Genomic DNA, 16054 nt, shown 5'->3' with positions numbered 1-16054 from the left:
GGGAAAGTAAGGATACGGTTGGTTTGTATTCAGGGCCAGATAGAATGTTATGTCGGTAATGTTAGGTAACCGCTAATGCAGGGACGGGGCCTTAAGCGGCCATTCATCGATCCAATTGGGGAAGCGGATTGGATAGGTTGGAATAGTAGGTGTAACTCATCTGCTCGGACCCATGCAACCTTACGTGATAGGGGAGTTCATCCCGTCTAGCAAGTCCTCCCCTCTTCCTTATTCCTGCGAATGCCCTCCTTTAATCGTAAAAGGTTAATGACTTCCGATCGTTTTGTATGCGCGAGAATTGTTTCTCGTCCGTTCTTTATCCCTACCTTCGACAAGCGAGAAAGCATTCGTAGTCGTTCTTTTAATAGTGGTTATTCCGTATAAGTCGTTCACTCCTTAGTGTCACACCAATTGTTTCCTTGATGCAGCATCCACTGCTTAGTCGACGTGCCCTTACCTATATACTAGCAATTAGCATTGCATAATCCATAACCTTGGAGTACTACGTATTTTCTTCTAGACCCAACCCATTGCAGCCATTGTTAAGCGTTAAGCATCGACTTCGACCCCTCGACGAAACAAAATAGGGAAACATACAGGCCGATTGTCTCGCCAATCCCTGGCGGAACCCACTTCTATCCAGCTCCCCTGTTACTTTTGTACCTTGGCAGGCGACATCTAGGGACTGCGTAGACCGTGGTTGAATGGACGAATCCGTCCTGGTCTCTGCCTTCGTGTCGAGTAAATAGGTACAACTAATTACTAGTACTAGTACTACAACATTACACGCAGTCATCGATTCTCGAAGCCATTCTCGTGAACTCTTCCGCTGTCGATGCACCACTTGTCCGACGTCACTCGAGACCAATTGAGGTTAGGCGGGTAAGGCTTAAGGCACAAGGCTCAAGAAGAGATCGGACATTCCAGTCTCTACCGACCACCTTGGTCTCGACTTGAGGACCTGCGCCGCGTGATGGAGCGGGACCCCGAGATTCAGAAGAAAAATGAAGGCTCCCCGGTCAGTACGGACCCGACGTGGGCGGAATCGAACGCAATGAAATCGCCAGTCGAGAAAGACGACAAAGACGAGCGAAGAATACCGGAACACGATTCGATGGTGACGGTTCGGTTATCAGAACCGCCTTCCTTGTCGGTGAATACGGACCTTCCGCCGAACACTTTGCCTTTTAGAAAGAGCATATGGGGACACGAATGTACACCTACGAGTGCAACTGCGCCAAGTGCGACACCCACGATAGAGGAGGAAGTGACAATGGAGGAAAAGATTGTTGAAACTGAAATTGAATTGAAAACGCCGTCCGACACTCCTCAAACTAAAATTTTGCTACAAGAACTTGGAGATACAACCTCGACAAGCCCAGGCAGTCCAGGAAGCTCAGGGGAAGAAAAGCAATCGGACGACGTCGACCCAATGGACGAGTCAGATACGGAAGAGGTCGATTGGGACCAATTACAAAAGACGGAAGACGAGCAAGTTAAAGATCAAGACGACAACGTAGGCTCCACGCTTTCTATTTTTATCCTCTAATCAGCACTGAGGCGAAGTGCCTACTATACTATACATTACTATACATAGTGTAAAGTCAGCTAGTCAGCACTTTGCTGCGCTGGCTGGACTGAATTGACTCAGGCCAGATCTACGATGATGATGCTGACGGAATTATCTCCCCACAATTTAGTCTACCGCCTTGCTACTGGCACGACTCGAACAAGAGAACAATAAAATAGCCACAAATCCGAAGAGCGTCAAAGTCAAGGTCGTCGAACAAACACCAACCCGCCGACCTCGACCGCCATCCATGGCACAGATGCGAGACATGGTCAACGGGCCGACGCCCATGGCCCTCCGATACTCTGTCCTCCCTCCCCCGCCTATGACCGATCTCGAATTCTACATGGCCCTCGTCAAGGATTATCAGCAGACCGCTGCTCGTCTGCCTACCTTGTTATCCAAGAAGATTCGAAAGGGAGTGCCGCCACCCCTGCGAGGCGTCGTTTGGCAGAGCATGGCCGGTGCCCGCGATAGCTTTCTTCTCGAGCAGTTCGATAGACTCTGCGGCGAATCGAGTCCTTACGAGGGAATCATCGGCAAGGATCTAGGTCGAAGTTTTCCCGGCGTGGATATGTTCCGAGACCCGGACGGCGACGGGCAGCGAATGCTCGGAAGAGTGCTAAAGTGCTTCAGTCTCTACGATCAGAAGATTGGATACTGTCAAGGACTCGCTTTCTTGGTTGGCCCTCTGCTAATGCATATGCCAGATAGTCAAGCATTCTGCGTTCTAGTGCGGTAAGTCCCTGGTAATTTTGATTACTATGGTCATATGACACGTCTTGCAGGGTACAGCTAGCTAACTGTATTGCGTATGCTCGATAAACAGGTTGATGGAGTATTACGATCTACGATCATGCTTCTTGCCCGACCTGTCAGGTTTGCACGTTCGCATCTATCAATTCCGTGAGTTGCTTCGGCAAAATCTGCCCACCTTATCGAACCATCTCGACGAACTACAGGTCGATCCGGCCTATGTTTCGCAATGGTTCCTCTCATTCTTTGCCGTTACATGCCCCCTGCCGATGCTGTTTCGCATCTACGATGTCATTTTTGCCGAAGGTGCGTCGGAGACTATTATGCGGGTGGCCCTGTCGCTTATGCGCAAAAATGAGAGCCGCATCTTGGCCTGCACCGAGCTCGAAGATGTTATGCAACTCCTTTTATCTCGCGGCCTCTGGGATTGTTATCACTACAACGCAGATGAATTTGTCGATGATTTCGTTAGCCTGTCTAGCGTCGTATCGCGAGAGAAATTAGCCCAACTTGAACAGGGGTATCGCGAGGAAAAGATCGCCAGTGCCAATGCCGCGCGAACGGCCGATGTTACCACAGCCGCCTCCCGATTTCTGGGCCGTCTTTGGACTACGAGCACCTCCTCCCCGAGATCAGGAACTCTCTCACCCGGACTCACCGCACCGCTGAGACCGTTAAGTATGCTGCGCCGAAGTGCTTCGAAGCAGAGTCTGGCGTCCACGCTCAATTCTATGGAAGCCAGTTCCGCTAGCGTCCTTAGCACCGTATCCACCGACGCGACCACGCTATCGCGCGACTCGTCCAATGCTGATGATGCGTCCATTCGCGAGTCTACGCCAATCGTGACGAAGCAACACTCGAGTCGCATTGCTGCCGATAAGAACCTCCATACTCAAATCGAGGATCTCCTCACCGCACTCAGTGAATTACAGCGAAATCATGCGCTGTTAGCCACACAGCTCCAACAGGAGAGGGAGGAAAGAGACGAAGACAGAAAGGCGGTCAAGTCATTGCTCGCCGGGTTGAAGAAGCAAAGTACGAATGAGCAGACTGGCACAGCAGATGACGAAAAGAACACCGACGATACGACCGATGATAAGACTGGTGATAAAGAAGAGGAAGGAAAGAAGCCGGATGAAGATCGGTTATCAGTGCTGCTGGAGGCAGTCGAGGGTCGTTTCTGTGTTGATGAGGGGCAGAAACGCAGGTCGTCCTCGTTGCTGACAAAAGCGCAGCTACGCGATGAATTGGCTAGGACGAAGGATCATCTCAGAATCGAGATGTCCAAGACACTCGGCTTCAATCGTCGCATCGAGGAACTTGGACAAGAGGCCAACACGTTACGAGAACAAATTCGCGAGAGTCACGCCCATGTTCGCAACCTCCACCAGGACAAACAGCGTCTCGAGAGGCAGGTCCACACTATGCGTGTGCGAGCTTCGGCTGAACCCCCTGGATCGTCGGAATCCGGAGGCTGGTTCTCGTCGGGGAGTAGTCTGACTGCCGACAGCGGCACTGCCAACGGTGGCAGAGCCAATAACGGTCTTCGGGAGTTCAAGCTTGGACGTAGCAAGTCGACACCCAACACCTCGGCCTTCACCTCTCGTTCCGGATCGCTAGTCAGGACGCAAACAGAGCCGGTCACCTCGAGCGAGCACGATAACCTCGTCTTAGAACTTGTACAGGCTAAGACAGCCGAGGCGGTGGCTCGTCAGGAAGCTGACGAATACAAGCAAAAGCTCGAGACTCTACGGAGAGCACACGGCATTCCTGCAGAGACATCTAACGCCACATCGACTTCTGCAATGGGGATGATTGGACGGTTTGCATCCACGATATCAGAAGCCGGCGGTGGTACTAAGAATGCCGCTCCTGCAAGTGCACCAACGTCTACTACTCCTACTAGTGCTGGTGGTTTCTGGGGTTGGCGACGATAGCAGCCGCGCCGCCACTCAATAGCTTGGATGGCACAAGTATAATACACGGCGTTGCGAAAGAGCAGCAACGCATGGCCAGATTTTTTTATTTTTTGGAATGGTCAATTCTCGAGGAGGCAGAAATTAGAGCATTTCTACGGCGACTTATGATGACTTGTCACTGTCGGGACGTTGTCAGGACAGACTTCATCTGTTACGCTGCGCATTAAAAGCTTCATCTTACTTTATCGTAATCACTTACCCTGGCCCCGTATATTTAGACAGGGGTTATTGGCTGGGTGCTTCTTTTCGCATTCGATATTCATCTAGCTAAAAGGGGTAGACATGAGACTCAAATACTTAAGAGCACGCGCAGACAGAGAACAGAGAGGAGTGGCAGCTTTGGAAAGGCAAGGTGCGGACTGATTTTGCTTCATGGCTCATAGCAAAGAAATGTTATTATGATATCCCCAATACAACATTGCTTCCGAACCTTCCAGTCAACCGTTCCCGAACTGCTCGCATGAGTTCTGTATTATTATGTACATATGCATGTGTCTCATACTACATTACTTAGGTACTATTGGCACTACTAGGTGTAGCTTATGTAGCAATTCTCCAGTTATGTCCGTTGCGCAGAAAGAGATGTAGGTACCTGAGAGTTCATGAAGTACGCATATGGGCAGTAAGTAGCTGAAGTATTTGGGGTTCGAGCCAATAAGCGTCTCTCTGTTCATGTACTACTGTAGTGATGACGAGGGCAAGAAGATAGCGTCATTCGGACTCCGTCACATCTGAGGGGGTGTTCACTAGCAGCTTTTTAAGGTCGACTAGAATTTATCGAAATGGAGGTGTCGTGTGCTCATAGCGGGTAATCACATGTAATGGACAATTAGCTATCCCTAAGTGACGACATGGGGGGCTGTTTGTGGTTTACAATGTACATCCAGCTAGTGGTTTAGATTTGAGAGGAGGGATGTTTCGGATTCGGATCAGAGATGAGTCGCACAAGATACGGTAGAAACCATGGCAGCAACAATAAAGCACACTCATCAAAGACGTGATATTGTCTAATATATATATACATATGTAGTTCGAATATTCCGAAGCCTCAAGTGATACGTAGATGCTAGAATCGTAGAATCGTGACTTGATAAGATGACAACATGTGACGTTTGATCCAGTTAAGGATCCAAGAACTGGTGATTTTTTTTAGTTTGCGATGCTGGACGCTATGATCCATATTCCTTTGGGTTGGAAACGTTTCGAAGTATGTAGGTACCTCGGTACCAGGACCTTAGGGTTGCTGAGAGTGCTTGAGGGTGCTTGAGGTGTGGCTGTTACTGTAGCAGCTGCGCCTGCTTTGTACCGATTAAGTGGTTGGCTGCAGGTGGTCAGTCAGGCAGGTGCATCATGCTGGCCCCGGCGCAGCGTCATAACACCATAGCATGGATAGCACTAGCCACATTTACCAGTACGTAAAGAAGTAAAGCTTGATGAAATCACTTGTCACTACTTGTCACTCTCCTTTTTATTGCCTTGGCTTCAGATCGGTCAATCCGCTAACCTTCCCCCCTACCAATTAACCTGAAATTCTTCCCTCCCGCACAAAGTACAAACAAGCGACAGAAAATCCGACGACTTCGTTTCTGTTGCTTTGACCTCTTTCCTGCTACTGTGATAAGAATCCCTATAATAACAAGTATATCTTACGAGTAAGCCCATCGCTGTCCTGTTTCTTCTTGATCCTGTCGTTCTTGTTGATACAACAAAGAGAATATTGGAGCTCACCCACAATTTTCTAGAAGGGATACCATAAGCTCCCGACACTCCGAACAGAACACCTAACACGCCCGATCTCTTTCGCTACCAAACCTACCTGCAACAACAACAATCATTCGCGATGGCAGACTCTGCAACTGACCCAGCTGCCAATGGCAATTCTGTTAACTCTCTGAAAGGCAGTAAGGTAAGTCTATTCGATCCAAGGCGATCCTATCACCGCGCCGCTACAGAAAAAAAAGAAGGGAAAACAGGTAGCTAACTTGAATATAGTGTTTAATAGATTGATATGATTACACCCCTCTACCGTCACCATCGTGGCAACTAACGTTTTCAACTTAGATGCCCAAGCTGCTTTCAATCAACTCTCATCTGGTTTGTTATCATCTTTGATCTCGGACTATATCATAGCTAACCTCTATCCCTCTATAGGCCCTGTTGCCCAAAATGTCAAAGATCAGGGTGCGAAGACAACTGCCGAGTTCTCCAACCTAGCCAACGCCCGGCAAACACCTACGCAACCTGCTGCCACTGGTCAGCCACTGACTCATTATCATTCGTTCTTCTCGGAGCTGCTGTCGTGGAACAATCCCCGTAAGTCCATATTACTTCCCCACTATAGAATTTGAAATCCGGTACTGATAAGCTATTCCAGGAGCATCCGCCATCGCCTATGCTTCCGTTGTCTCGTTGATCTTCGTGGCTAGATACCTCGACCTCATCCGATACACCTTCAAGCTCACTTATCTGGCTTTGGGCGTCACCGTCCTTGCCGAAGCTGCCGGAAAGGCCACCATTGGTACTGGTCTTGCTACTCAGCTACGACCTCGCAAGTACTACACCGTCCCAAGGGAAACGCTCGACTCTTTGATTGGCGATTTCCACGAGCTCATCAACTTCTTTGTTATCGAGTCGCAACGAGTCTTCTTCGCCGAGAATGTCTCCGTATCCGCTGTTGTGAGTATCCTGGTAGCCCCAGAGATAAGAGGACCGCTATATCTTAGGAAGCCTTGCTAACATTAGAGTCATAGGCTGCCCTCGGAGCATTCTTGTCATACTACCTTGTTAAGATCGTCCCTTACTGGGGTCTTGCCTTAATCTCCACCACCCTCCTATTTTTCGTACCCCTGATTTACACCACGAACCAGGAGCTCATCGACCACTACCTTAAGCAGGCCTCCGATGTTGTGGAGAGCCAAACCGTACAACTCCGCCAGGTTGCCAGCAAACACACATCCCAGGCGACGGAAATCACCAAGCAATACATGGGTGACTACACTGCCAAGGCCCAACAGATGCTTCGTGGTCGATCTGCCTCCCCCGAGGCCGCGTCGAAGCCGGCCCAGTCCAACCTCAAGGAGTCTGACTTTCCTAAGGCTCCTAAGGAGGACCTAAAGGGTCACCAGGAGGAGGAATCTTCCGAGGAAGAATCCGAGGAGGAGCCTCTGATCTCCGCCTAGACGAGTACGAGGCAACATGTCCGACAACAATTCCCTCCTCAGTACATAATGTATACCTATCCCAATTCGCGAGACCCGACTGGTATGGCACGACAATTTATTATGACTCATGGCATAGAAAGATACGAGACATTGCGAAATTTCGAAGCTTCCTCGACGGGGGCTAAATATTTTTTTTTATCGTCTACGACTTTCCTTAACTATGAGCATGAGCCACTAGGCGGAATTGGAACTTGGTTCTGGCGTGGGAGTAACGGTTTCACTACCTAAAGGAGACGTCTTCGACTTTTGGCGACGAATAACAAACACACTTTGTAGTTAGTAATCACGCGAGCTCAAGGTGGTGGCAATTCTGCATCGACCCGGGGAGGAATTAAATTGTCTCTGACGGCGTTGGAATGAAATGTTTGACGGGTTTAAGACTACCGACAAGAGGGGGGCTTTGGGGGAGTCGCAGGTTTATTAGTGAATGAGAATGGCTTTTGCAGTAGCAGTAGCACGATGTTAGGGTCGTGATGTGATGATGTCAAGGGGAGGACGATTGCGCTTAGTAAGATAGTAATTTTGATGCTTTCCATTCTAATTATGTTATATTCGTTGTGATTATGCGTGCTACTGGCGCTCCATTCTATATGATGGAACGAGTTTCACAGGCTTCATCAGTGGAGGTTTTGTCATGTCTGATAACTGAGTGATCTGAAATTAAGATAGTTTTACTATCGGTTCCTTAGGTAATTGGCTGAAGAGTGCTGGACTTCTTACCCCTGAACGAGTTCTATCATATACGACTAACAGTAAATCAAGCCCCGGTTTCTAACTATTTACGCAGGAAATTAATGCTGAGATGGCACGCTATGAATCCAAGCTGCTGGGGGTTCGTTCAATTTCTAAGCCATTCTTTCGGCGTGTGCCGAGAAATATGGAAGGGATTCGGAATATGTTTGGCAAGAGGCACTTCTTCCTCAAAGGGGCTGACACTTTGATTTTGAGATGGCCCCTTTTAATGACAGCCCATCTGGATTACGTCGAGATGCCTCTAAGTAAACTACAGCTCATGAATTGAATTATGAAATATGACTCCCTAAACTATGATACGACATAGGATCGAGATGTTTGACTAATAGTAGCATATAGCATCAAAAGAAGAGAGTGAGTTGGCCATATGGAGAATACGCGTTATCGCTTACGTGAAATGAGACAAGTCACCTACAGGCTTCCTAGGCGAACACAACACCATGATACATACAACTGGAAGATTTTTCACCAAAAGTGGTCATTTTCCTATTTAGTGTACATATACCATATGAAGTAGTAGGAGAAGCGAACCAAGAAGCATAGCATCGATTAGCGAGCAATCCTGAATAAACGCAAACGCCTCGTGATTGACCGTAAGACTCAACGATCTCACCCTCCCCAAACCCCTTTTATTCCTATGACAGCACAGAATGTAGCAACCGTGCTGCCTTCGTCTCTCATCAAGATCTAAGCAAAGGCATTTGAATCGTTACTTACGAAAAGAATAAAGAATTCTTCTCGGCCATGCCACTCAGCTGAATGACGTGTGCGCGTCTAAGATTACTCGCTGTCGTCCATAGCAAAGTCATCGCCCTGGTCGTCGGAGTCGTCGTTGGCGGCTTGCGGAGCATCCTCGAGCTCGTCATCGTCGTCGTCATCGTCATCAATGACATATACTGGCTTAGACTTCGCTGCTGCAGCGCGGCCAGGTCTGCCACGAGCCGCAGGTCTCGGCGGCGGGGAATCAGGTTCAGCCATTTCGACATCATCGTCTTCATCATCATCCATGTCGAAGACATCCTTTGACTTCGCCTTCTTGGCAGCATAAGCTTTGGCAGCAGGCGACAGTTGTACAGCTTTGGCTTTAGCCTTAGGCTTAGCTTTGGGAGCTGCTGCCTTCTTTGCAGGAGCGTCCTCCTTGTCCTTCTTCTTTGATCCGGCAGGTCGGCCACGAGCTTTCTTGACTGCAGCTCCACTTGCGCTGCTGGCGGTGGCGGTAGCGGCTGGCTTAGGATCTTCGGACACGGTAGCTTGAGGCTTAGACCTTCTCACAACTTTAGAAACGGGGGGCAGATCATCGTCATCCGAGAGGAAGCTGTCCAACTCATCCCCACGAGCATTTTTATGAGGCGAGGACTTAGCTAACATCTCATAGTTCGTATCATCGTGATCGTCTAGGTCTGAGGGTTTCGAGGGCTTGCTCTTAGTTTGCAAACCAGTGCTGTTGCCACTGCTGCTCTCCGGTCGCGACATGGAAAACAGACTAAGCCTACCAGTCTTATTCTCAGAGGCGCTGCCGTTGCCGTTGGTAATGCCCTTGACTAAGTCACCAACATCACCGAGCATCTTGTCGTCATCGCTTTCCGAGTCATCGTCCACGATCCACGTTTTAGCTTTTGTAGCTGCGGCACGTTTGCTTCGAGGATTGGGTAGGACTGATTCCTCCTCCTCCTCGTCAACAGGTTTCTCCTTCTTGGCTGGATTCTTCAACTTGGCGAAATCATCATCCGAGAACGGGTCCGAGTCTGAGTCCGCTGCATCGTTGCTCTCTTTCTTTACTTTAGAGTTGCTGTTGAACATAGCAGCGAAACGTTGAACGGATTTCTCCTTGGGCGGTTCTTTCGGTTTAGCTGCTGCTTTGGGCCCCGGCTTTGACTTAGTCGTTGGAGCATAGTCATCGTCGCCTCTGGGCTTGCGACCACGCCCACCACCACCACCACCAGCGCCAATTTTCTTTGATGCGCGACGGCCCATTCTACGGATGCCAGATGTTATCTCGGCATCTAGTCGTATTTGATTTTCCCACTCGGCCTCAAATTCATCAAGATCCTGGCACCAAAGATCTAACTCGCTTAATGCCTTAAGATGATCATATTCGCCCTTCTTCTTGGCGATTTGATCCTTAAGACGATCAAGGCGTTCTTGGGTGAACGACCAGATGGCCATCTATTCATTGTAAGCAATACACTTTTGACGGGCGTCCGCATGGTAACTTACGGAAAGAAGATAGTCGTAGGCGTTCGCGGGGCCATCCAGCTCTCCCTCATCTGCTTCATCTACGTTGTCGTTGTTACCTTCCTCTTCAAGCTCTGATTTAGTCTTCTTTTCTTGGCCTCTTGGAAATCCCTCGTACTTTCGCTGGCGAAGCTCTTCGACAATGACAGCCTTCTTCTTGCGGGACACCACTAACTCGCCATCCATAATCTCCTTGATAAATCTGTACTGGTTCTTTAATTTGCGGAAGTCCGCGTCGTAAACACCGAGCCAATGAGCCTAAAAGAATTAGCATGATGCCTGAATATAACAGTGCTGACAGTGTTAACATACTTTGCGATCAGCGTAGATTTGCAGTCGGTACACGTAAAACTCCTCGAGAATATCCTCTACCTTCTCATATTTGCGGATCATGCCACGAGTGTCGAATGCGACTAAATTAGACGTTGCAACTTGCTTGACCAACTTGAATTTCTCCAGTAGACCTTCCGCTAACGCTTGATTCATGTGTTTCTCGTCCATTTGAATCTCGAAATGGACGTTCCTGTGGTCGTTGAATTCCTTGTAGTCTTTGATGAAAGAGGGAGCCTTTTCGCCTCGAATAATATCTTCCAGTTTCGCTTTGAAATCATCGGTCCACATGCGGATAGGCAACTCGGTAACGATTACCTCATTGGGGTGCTTCTCGTCCTGATACGCAATACCATTGAACTGGTAACGATTATTCTCAGCGACTTGCGCGGTACCCTTCCAGCCTCGGAACCAAGGGGTCATTGTCTCAAAAGGCTTTTCCTCTGGACCGTCTAAACGCCCCATGCGTCGTTTCAGATTCCTGATGATGTCCATGGGGTGGTAATTCGGAATTGATGTGCTCCAACCTGTGCCGATACCATCCGCACCGTTCACTAAAACCATGGGGATGACAGGTACGTAGACTTTCGGCTCGATTTGCTTTCCGTCTTCAACTAGGTGCTCTAAGATGGGTTCATCTAGAGGGGAGAAGACGCGTCGGGCGAATGGGGAGAGACGAGTGTGGATGTATCGAGCGCTGGCAGCATCCGAACCACCTGCAAGTCGGGAACCGAAATTACCACTGGGCTCGAGACAATTGACATTGTTAGAACCAACGAAATTCTGGGCCAGGCCAATAATAGTCTGCTGCAAAGACACTTCACCGTGATGGTAGGCCGTCTGTTCAGACACGTAACCAGCCAGTTCAATGACCTTCTTGTCCTTGGTCAGGTTTCGCTTCAGGCAAGCGTAAATGACCTTTCGTTGACCAGGTTTTAGGCCATCAACCACCGAGGGAATAGACCGCATATTGTCAGCCATACTAAACAGAATCAACTCCTTGTTGACAAAGTCGTTGTATGAGACCTGCTTAGTTGAATGATCCAAGTACGTTCCAGGCACAAAGTTGCCAAGCCATTCTTTACGAGCATCCGCCTTCTTTTTGGAGAAAGCGAGTTCGAATAGCTCAGCTTCTGCTGGTTGCATGGTGCTGAATTGCTTCAGGTGGTTATCGAGATCATTGAAGTAAACTTGTGCGTCCTCGTTTGAACTGGTACCCAGACCCTTGTAGTACTTCGATTCCCATTTTTTCAATTCTGCCTTATGTGACTCCTTCCATTCCTCATACTGAGGCTGAGTGAAGAATGACTTCAACCTTAGTGGCTTCTTGGGATTTGGTCCTTGCCAAACTTTCACAATGGGCGTGATGAATTCCTGGAAGAAATCTGGGATCTTGAGAAGCGAAGGATACTGGACTTGAAGGAAATTGATGAGGAGACCTTTGATATGGCTACCGTCGTGATCTTGATCGGCCATGATCATCAGATGTCCATACCGAAGGGACTTGTTATCCGTATAAACCTGCTTATGCTTCAGTCCGAGGAATTGCTTGATGTTCTGAATTTCCTGATTCTTGGTAATCTGATCAATCGAAGCGTCGCGGACGTTCAGCATCTTTCCACGAAGAGGGAAAACACCAATACGATCGGGATCTAGGATGGCACGACCAGCGACGGCCAAACTTTTGGCGGAGTCACCTTCAGTCAAGATCAAAGTACATTCATGACCTTTCTTGGTACCCGCCAAGTTAGCATCGACGAGTTTGGCGTTGCTAATTCTTGATCGTTTGTTACCATCGCTCTTGGCGAGCATCTTGTCGGCCTTTGCTTCTGCAAATTGAATGATGTTGTTGATCGCATCTGTTTGACCAATCTTCTTCAGGAATCCATCGGTTAAGACACACTTGCTGCCAAACTGACTAACTTTGGTAGTCATCTGCTCCTTGGTTTGCGAATTGAACGCCGGATTGTTGATTAAACAGTTGATGAAGATGAAGATGTGGTTGCGGATATGATTGGCCTTCAGCGAGTGGCCTTTCTTCTTCTTGTTTAGCGTCTTGAGAAGAGACTCGCAAATCTGGTCAGAGATGTAATTGACATGAGTGCCACCCGTAGTCGTAGCGATAGAGTTCACGAAGGAGACTTGTTGGAAAGAGCCATCCGAGACAGCAAAACCAATCTCCCATCGGCCGCCGTGAACCTTGTTATCTTCGAGAATAACTGTGGAACTAGGTGCTTCAGTGCCCTCTTCGTCTCCTCGCTCACGAGCGATAGCCTTGGCATACATCTCGCAATATTTCTTGAAATCTAGCTTGATGTGGGTGTCGTTTAGGTAGACTTTGACGCCACGAACTGTGCCAGCCATGTCGTAGACACGACGATAGAGTAAGGACTCAAGATCATCGTCGATACCGTTCGGCATGCCAAACCTGTTCCAATCCGGTTTGAAAGAGACACGGACGAAGTCGCTAGACTTGCTACTCGAGATCTTTGCCTTGTCCATCTTGCCCATGTTATCTCTCCACGTCTGCTTATACCTCTTGCCATTCTTGGAGTCCTGGCACTCTAAAGTGAATTCCGTACTGAAGACGTTACAGAGCTTGGCACCGTAACCGTTTCGACCACCCACGGTTTTCTTCTCGTCGTCGTCAAAGTTGGAACCAGCAAGGAGATGGCCGAAAACCAGCTCTGGAATATAAACTTTCTCCTTATCGTGGATCTCTACCGGAATACCTTTTCCGTTATTCTCGACAGTGATTTGACCTTCTTGGCGGTTAATAGACACCTTCATATAGGTCATACCCGAGTCGCGCTGTTTGTTGTCTGCAGCGTTGACAAGAATTTCGTCAAAAATCTTGTAGAGACCGGGCACATATCCGACCTTGGGTCGTAGTTCCATCTGATTAGTTTCCTTGTTGAAAACCCACATCTGCTGCTCAGTGCGCTCGACAGAGCCGATGTAAGTATCAGGTCGCTTGATGATATGTTCCAGCTGTGTCAACTTCTGATACGTCTCCGTAGCAGTCTTCTTCTTGCTTGCCTTGGGGCTGTCTGGCATCATGCTATCATTCTCGATCTCGACCAAGGGTTCGCCGGCTGACTTCTTAGTGGCGGGAGCCTTCCTCTGCTTCTTTGCACTCGGGGGCGTGTTGGAAAAGCCCGAGACATCGTCACCGTCATCGTCGTCGCTATCAGGCTTTGAGCGTTTCTTAGGAGCAGCCTTAGTCGATTTGAGGGTAGTCTGAACCATTTTCTTTGACGCAGTCTTAGCTGCGGGTTTTGCTGCAGATTTCTTGGGAGCGGCCTTGGCCTTAGGCTTCTGTGAGGGCGCAAGGTTAGCTTTGGCACTGCAGTTATCCGATGATAAATGTGAGTAATTGTTATCTAGACAATGAAAAAGACACAAACGAGGGCTGTTGCATACCACCTCGGGCGAGTAGCCGTCTGAGTCATTATCGACGTCGTCGCCAAAGACCGAGTCGTCCATGATGTCAGAGTCCATGATGGACGTTGGAAGTCGTGTGGCGCGTTCACACACGACTTAGAAAAATAGAACCTATTCGGATAGGTTGTTCGCAATGTACCAGTTGTGAGAGAAGAAGACACTCGCAATTGGGAAGAACCCCACGTAATTTTCATGAAAGGTAGAGGTTTAGGGGTTGAATTCACGGTTGGGAAATTAGATATAAAATCGATGTTTTGATTCTGTTATCTGGTATCAAGGGAGCGGGGGATTGTTACAGGGCGAGGGTCAATGGGTCAATAGGGTAATAGCAGCCTCGTTGTTGTGTTGTTGCACGTAAACAATTTTACCTGTACTGCAACAGGGAGTCGCGTCCTGTGGAGACGTGGACTAATGTGGGCTTCCTGCCCAAATTAGGCGAGCTATTGCTAATAGGGGTAAGCGCGTATGGTGCGGTTAAATATCGGAGCGAACGACGTGTTTGAATATTCGTGGTGGGGAGGAGCAAGCCACATCGAATCAGCCACATGCAATGATCCACCAGTCATTGTCATGATCGTTACAGGTTACTGACCTGAGTGGTTGCCTCTTTTCATTGGAGTTGTAGCAATATATAGAAGGTGCCTTCGAACAAATCAACTACCACGCACCTATTAAGTATGAGAGTGAGCATCCTCCCTATCTAATTTCCCGGGAACGATAATTTACCTACCTACCTATTCTCATATAATTCTCATTTAATCATGCCAAGTACATACACAACCTTTTGTTCAATAGAAAATATACCACTAGTATCTACCTCTGATATCAGTTAGAGTTCTGTTACGGCGCCTGTCAATTCAAGCCTGCTAAGATCTAGCATTTGGGGGACGGAGTAGTGTTGATTATACCTACAATCACGGCGGTATACAACCTTAAGCTGACCATCTCGGCACCGGAGGATTCTTTTCTTACCTAGACACTTGAAGCCTACGACACTTCGTCCTACCAAAAACACATGGTCTCTATGGGAGTCTTTCGCAAGCAATTGGTGCGTAATTCTCCGCATGTGTCGTGTGACCCTATTTGGCAACGTTTCCTAAAAAAATGCAGAGACAAGAAATTTCCCGAAGTCGACTGTAAGTCCCCGTGGCTTTTGTTGCAAAGCCGTAAAGTCGCACCACACATGGAAATATGGAAATTCCTCAAAGCCGTCTCCTGTCATCCTACGCTGTGCGACAACAGACAGCGTGACAATCAATCACCTGAAACCTTGGAACTTTCTATCTTACCCGAAGTAGCCTTGCTGAGCCTCAAGCCAAGCTCGTTTAGGAAACGGGAGAGGCGAGAGAGCCGACGAGGCCGGATCGTTAGGTCTATGCCATCTGCCTTCCTTTGCCGCCGGTTCCATCTCCCGCGCCTATCTTGAGGTATGTATGTACTTGTGATATATCCAGGATACTCTATCCACTTTCCCGTCTGCCGGAACGGGTGGGGCAATCCACCCCTAGCCTGCTCTTCTAACGGCGTGAGAAGTTTATGAAAGTGAATATGAAAGATGCTGGGTCCAGTTTCGAGTCATTTCAGCACTTTACGAGTAAATGAGGTATCACCTTCGTGCTTGAGTCCGTCACTTTACCGAGCCTAATGCATTATCTGCTTCCCATCTCTGTTTGTCAGGCACCCATTTGCGATAATGCAATCTGCTTGGTGCTGTAGAGTCTGGTAGCATGTCGGAAGGCCGCAGACCTTAATGTAATTAGAACCAC

General features: G+C 48.5%; 3 protein-coding genes across 3 annotated transcripts; 2 read left to right on the top strand and 1 right to left on the bottom strand.

The window, feature by feature from the left end:
- The first annotated feature begins 592 nt into the window (after window positions 1-592).
- Window positions 593-4537, top strand: F4807DRAFT_77067 (rab-GTPase-TBC domain-containing protein). Its single transcript, XM_048003466.1, has 3 exons — window positions 593-1516; window positions 1701-2308; window positions 2400-4537. Exons 1-3 carry the CDS (start codon window positions 974-976, stop codon window positions 4261-4263), a joined length of 3015 nt encoding a protein of 1004 aa, XP_047854407.1. The 5' UTR covers window positions 593-973; the 3' UTR covers window positions 4264-4537.
- A 1240-nt stretch (window positions 4538-5777) lies between these two features.
- On the top strand, window positions 5778-8067 carry F4807DRAFT_424763 (Reticulon-domain-containing protein). Its single transcript, XM_047997906.1, has 5 exons — window positions 5778-6206; window positions 6367-6399; window positions 6457-6618; window positions 6680-6981; window positions 7056-8067. Exons 1-5 carry the CDS (start codon window positions 6146-6148, stop codon window positions 7482-7484), a joined length of 987 nt encoding a protein of 328 aa, XP_047854406.1. The 5' UTR covers window positions 5778-6145; the 3' UTR covers window positions 7485-8067.
- A 470-nt stretch (window positions 8068-8537) lies between these two features.
- F4807DRAFT_424758 (type II DNA topoisomerase) lies at window positions 8538-14637 on the bottom strand. The gene is made up of 4 exons (XM_047997905.1): window positions 14268-14637; window positions 10827-14162; window positions 10497-10772; window positions 8538-10445 (listed from the first exon to the last, which is right to left on the bottom strand). Exons 1-4 carry the CDS (start codon window positions 14343-14345, stop codon window positions 9060-9062), a joined length of 5076 nt encoding a protein of 1691 aa, XP_047854405.1. The 5' UTR covers window positions 14346-14637; the 3' UTR covers window positions 8538-9059.
- Window positions 14638-16054: the final 1417 nt, after the last annotated feature.

This window comes from Annulohypoxylon truncatum, assembly GCF_022578515.1.
Source record: "Annulohypoxylon truncatum strain CBS 140777 unplaced genomic scaffold F4807scaffold_15, whole genome shotgun sequence".
Taxonomy (NCBI): domain Eukaryota; kingdom Fungi; phylum Ascomycota; class Sordariomycetes; order Xylariales; family Hypoxylaceae; genus Annulohypoxylon; species Annulohypoxylon truncatum.
This window is presented reverse-complemented; position numbering and strand designations above follow the sequence as displayed.

Coding starts and splice junctions, on each gene's coding strand:
- F4807DRAFT_77067 (XM_048003466.1), top strand. CDS start 974: ATGGAGCGGGACCCCGAGATTCAGAAGAAAAATGAAGGCTCCCCGGTC. Junction 1,517..1,700: donor TTAAAGATCAAGACGACAAC/GTAGGCTCCACG, acceptor CCCACAATTTAG/TCTACCGCCTTGCTACTGGC. Junction 2,309..2,399: donor GCATTCTGCGTTCTAGTGCG/GTAAGTCCCTGG, acceptor CTCGATAAACAG/GTTGATGGAGTATTACGATC.
- F4807DRAFT_424758 (XM_047997905.1), bottom strand. CDS start 14,345: ATGGACTCTGACATCATGGACGACTCGGTCTTTGGCGACGACGTCGAT. Junction 10,773..10,826: donor AAATCTACGCTGATCGCAAA/GTATGTTAACAC, acceptor TAATTCTTTTAG/GCTCATTGGCTCGGTGTTTA. Junction 10,446..10,496: donor CCTACGACTATCTTCTTTCC/GTAAGTTACCAT, acceptor TACAATGAATAG/ATGGCCATCTGGTCGTTCAC.
- F4807DRAFT_424763 (XM_047997906.1), top strand. CDS start 6,146: ATGGCAGACTCTGCAACTGACCCAGCTGCCAATGGCAATTCTGTTAAC. Junction 6,400..6,456: donor TTTCAATCAACTCTCATCTG/GTTTGTTATCAT, acceptor ATCCCTCTATAG/GCCCTGTTGCCCAAAATGTC. Junction 6,982..7,055: donor ATGTCTCCGTATCCGCTGTT/GTGAGTATCCTG, acceptor TTAGAGTCATAG/GCTGCCCTCGGAGCATTCTT.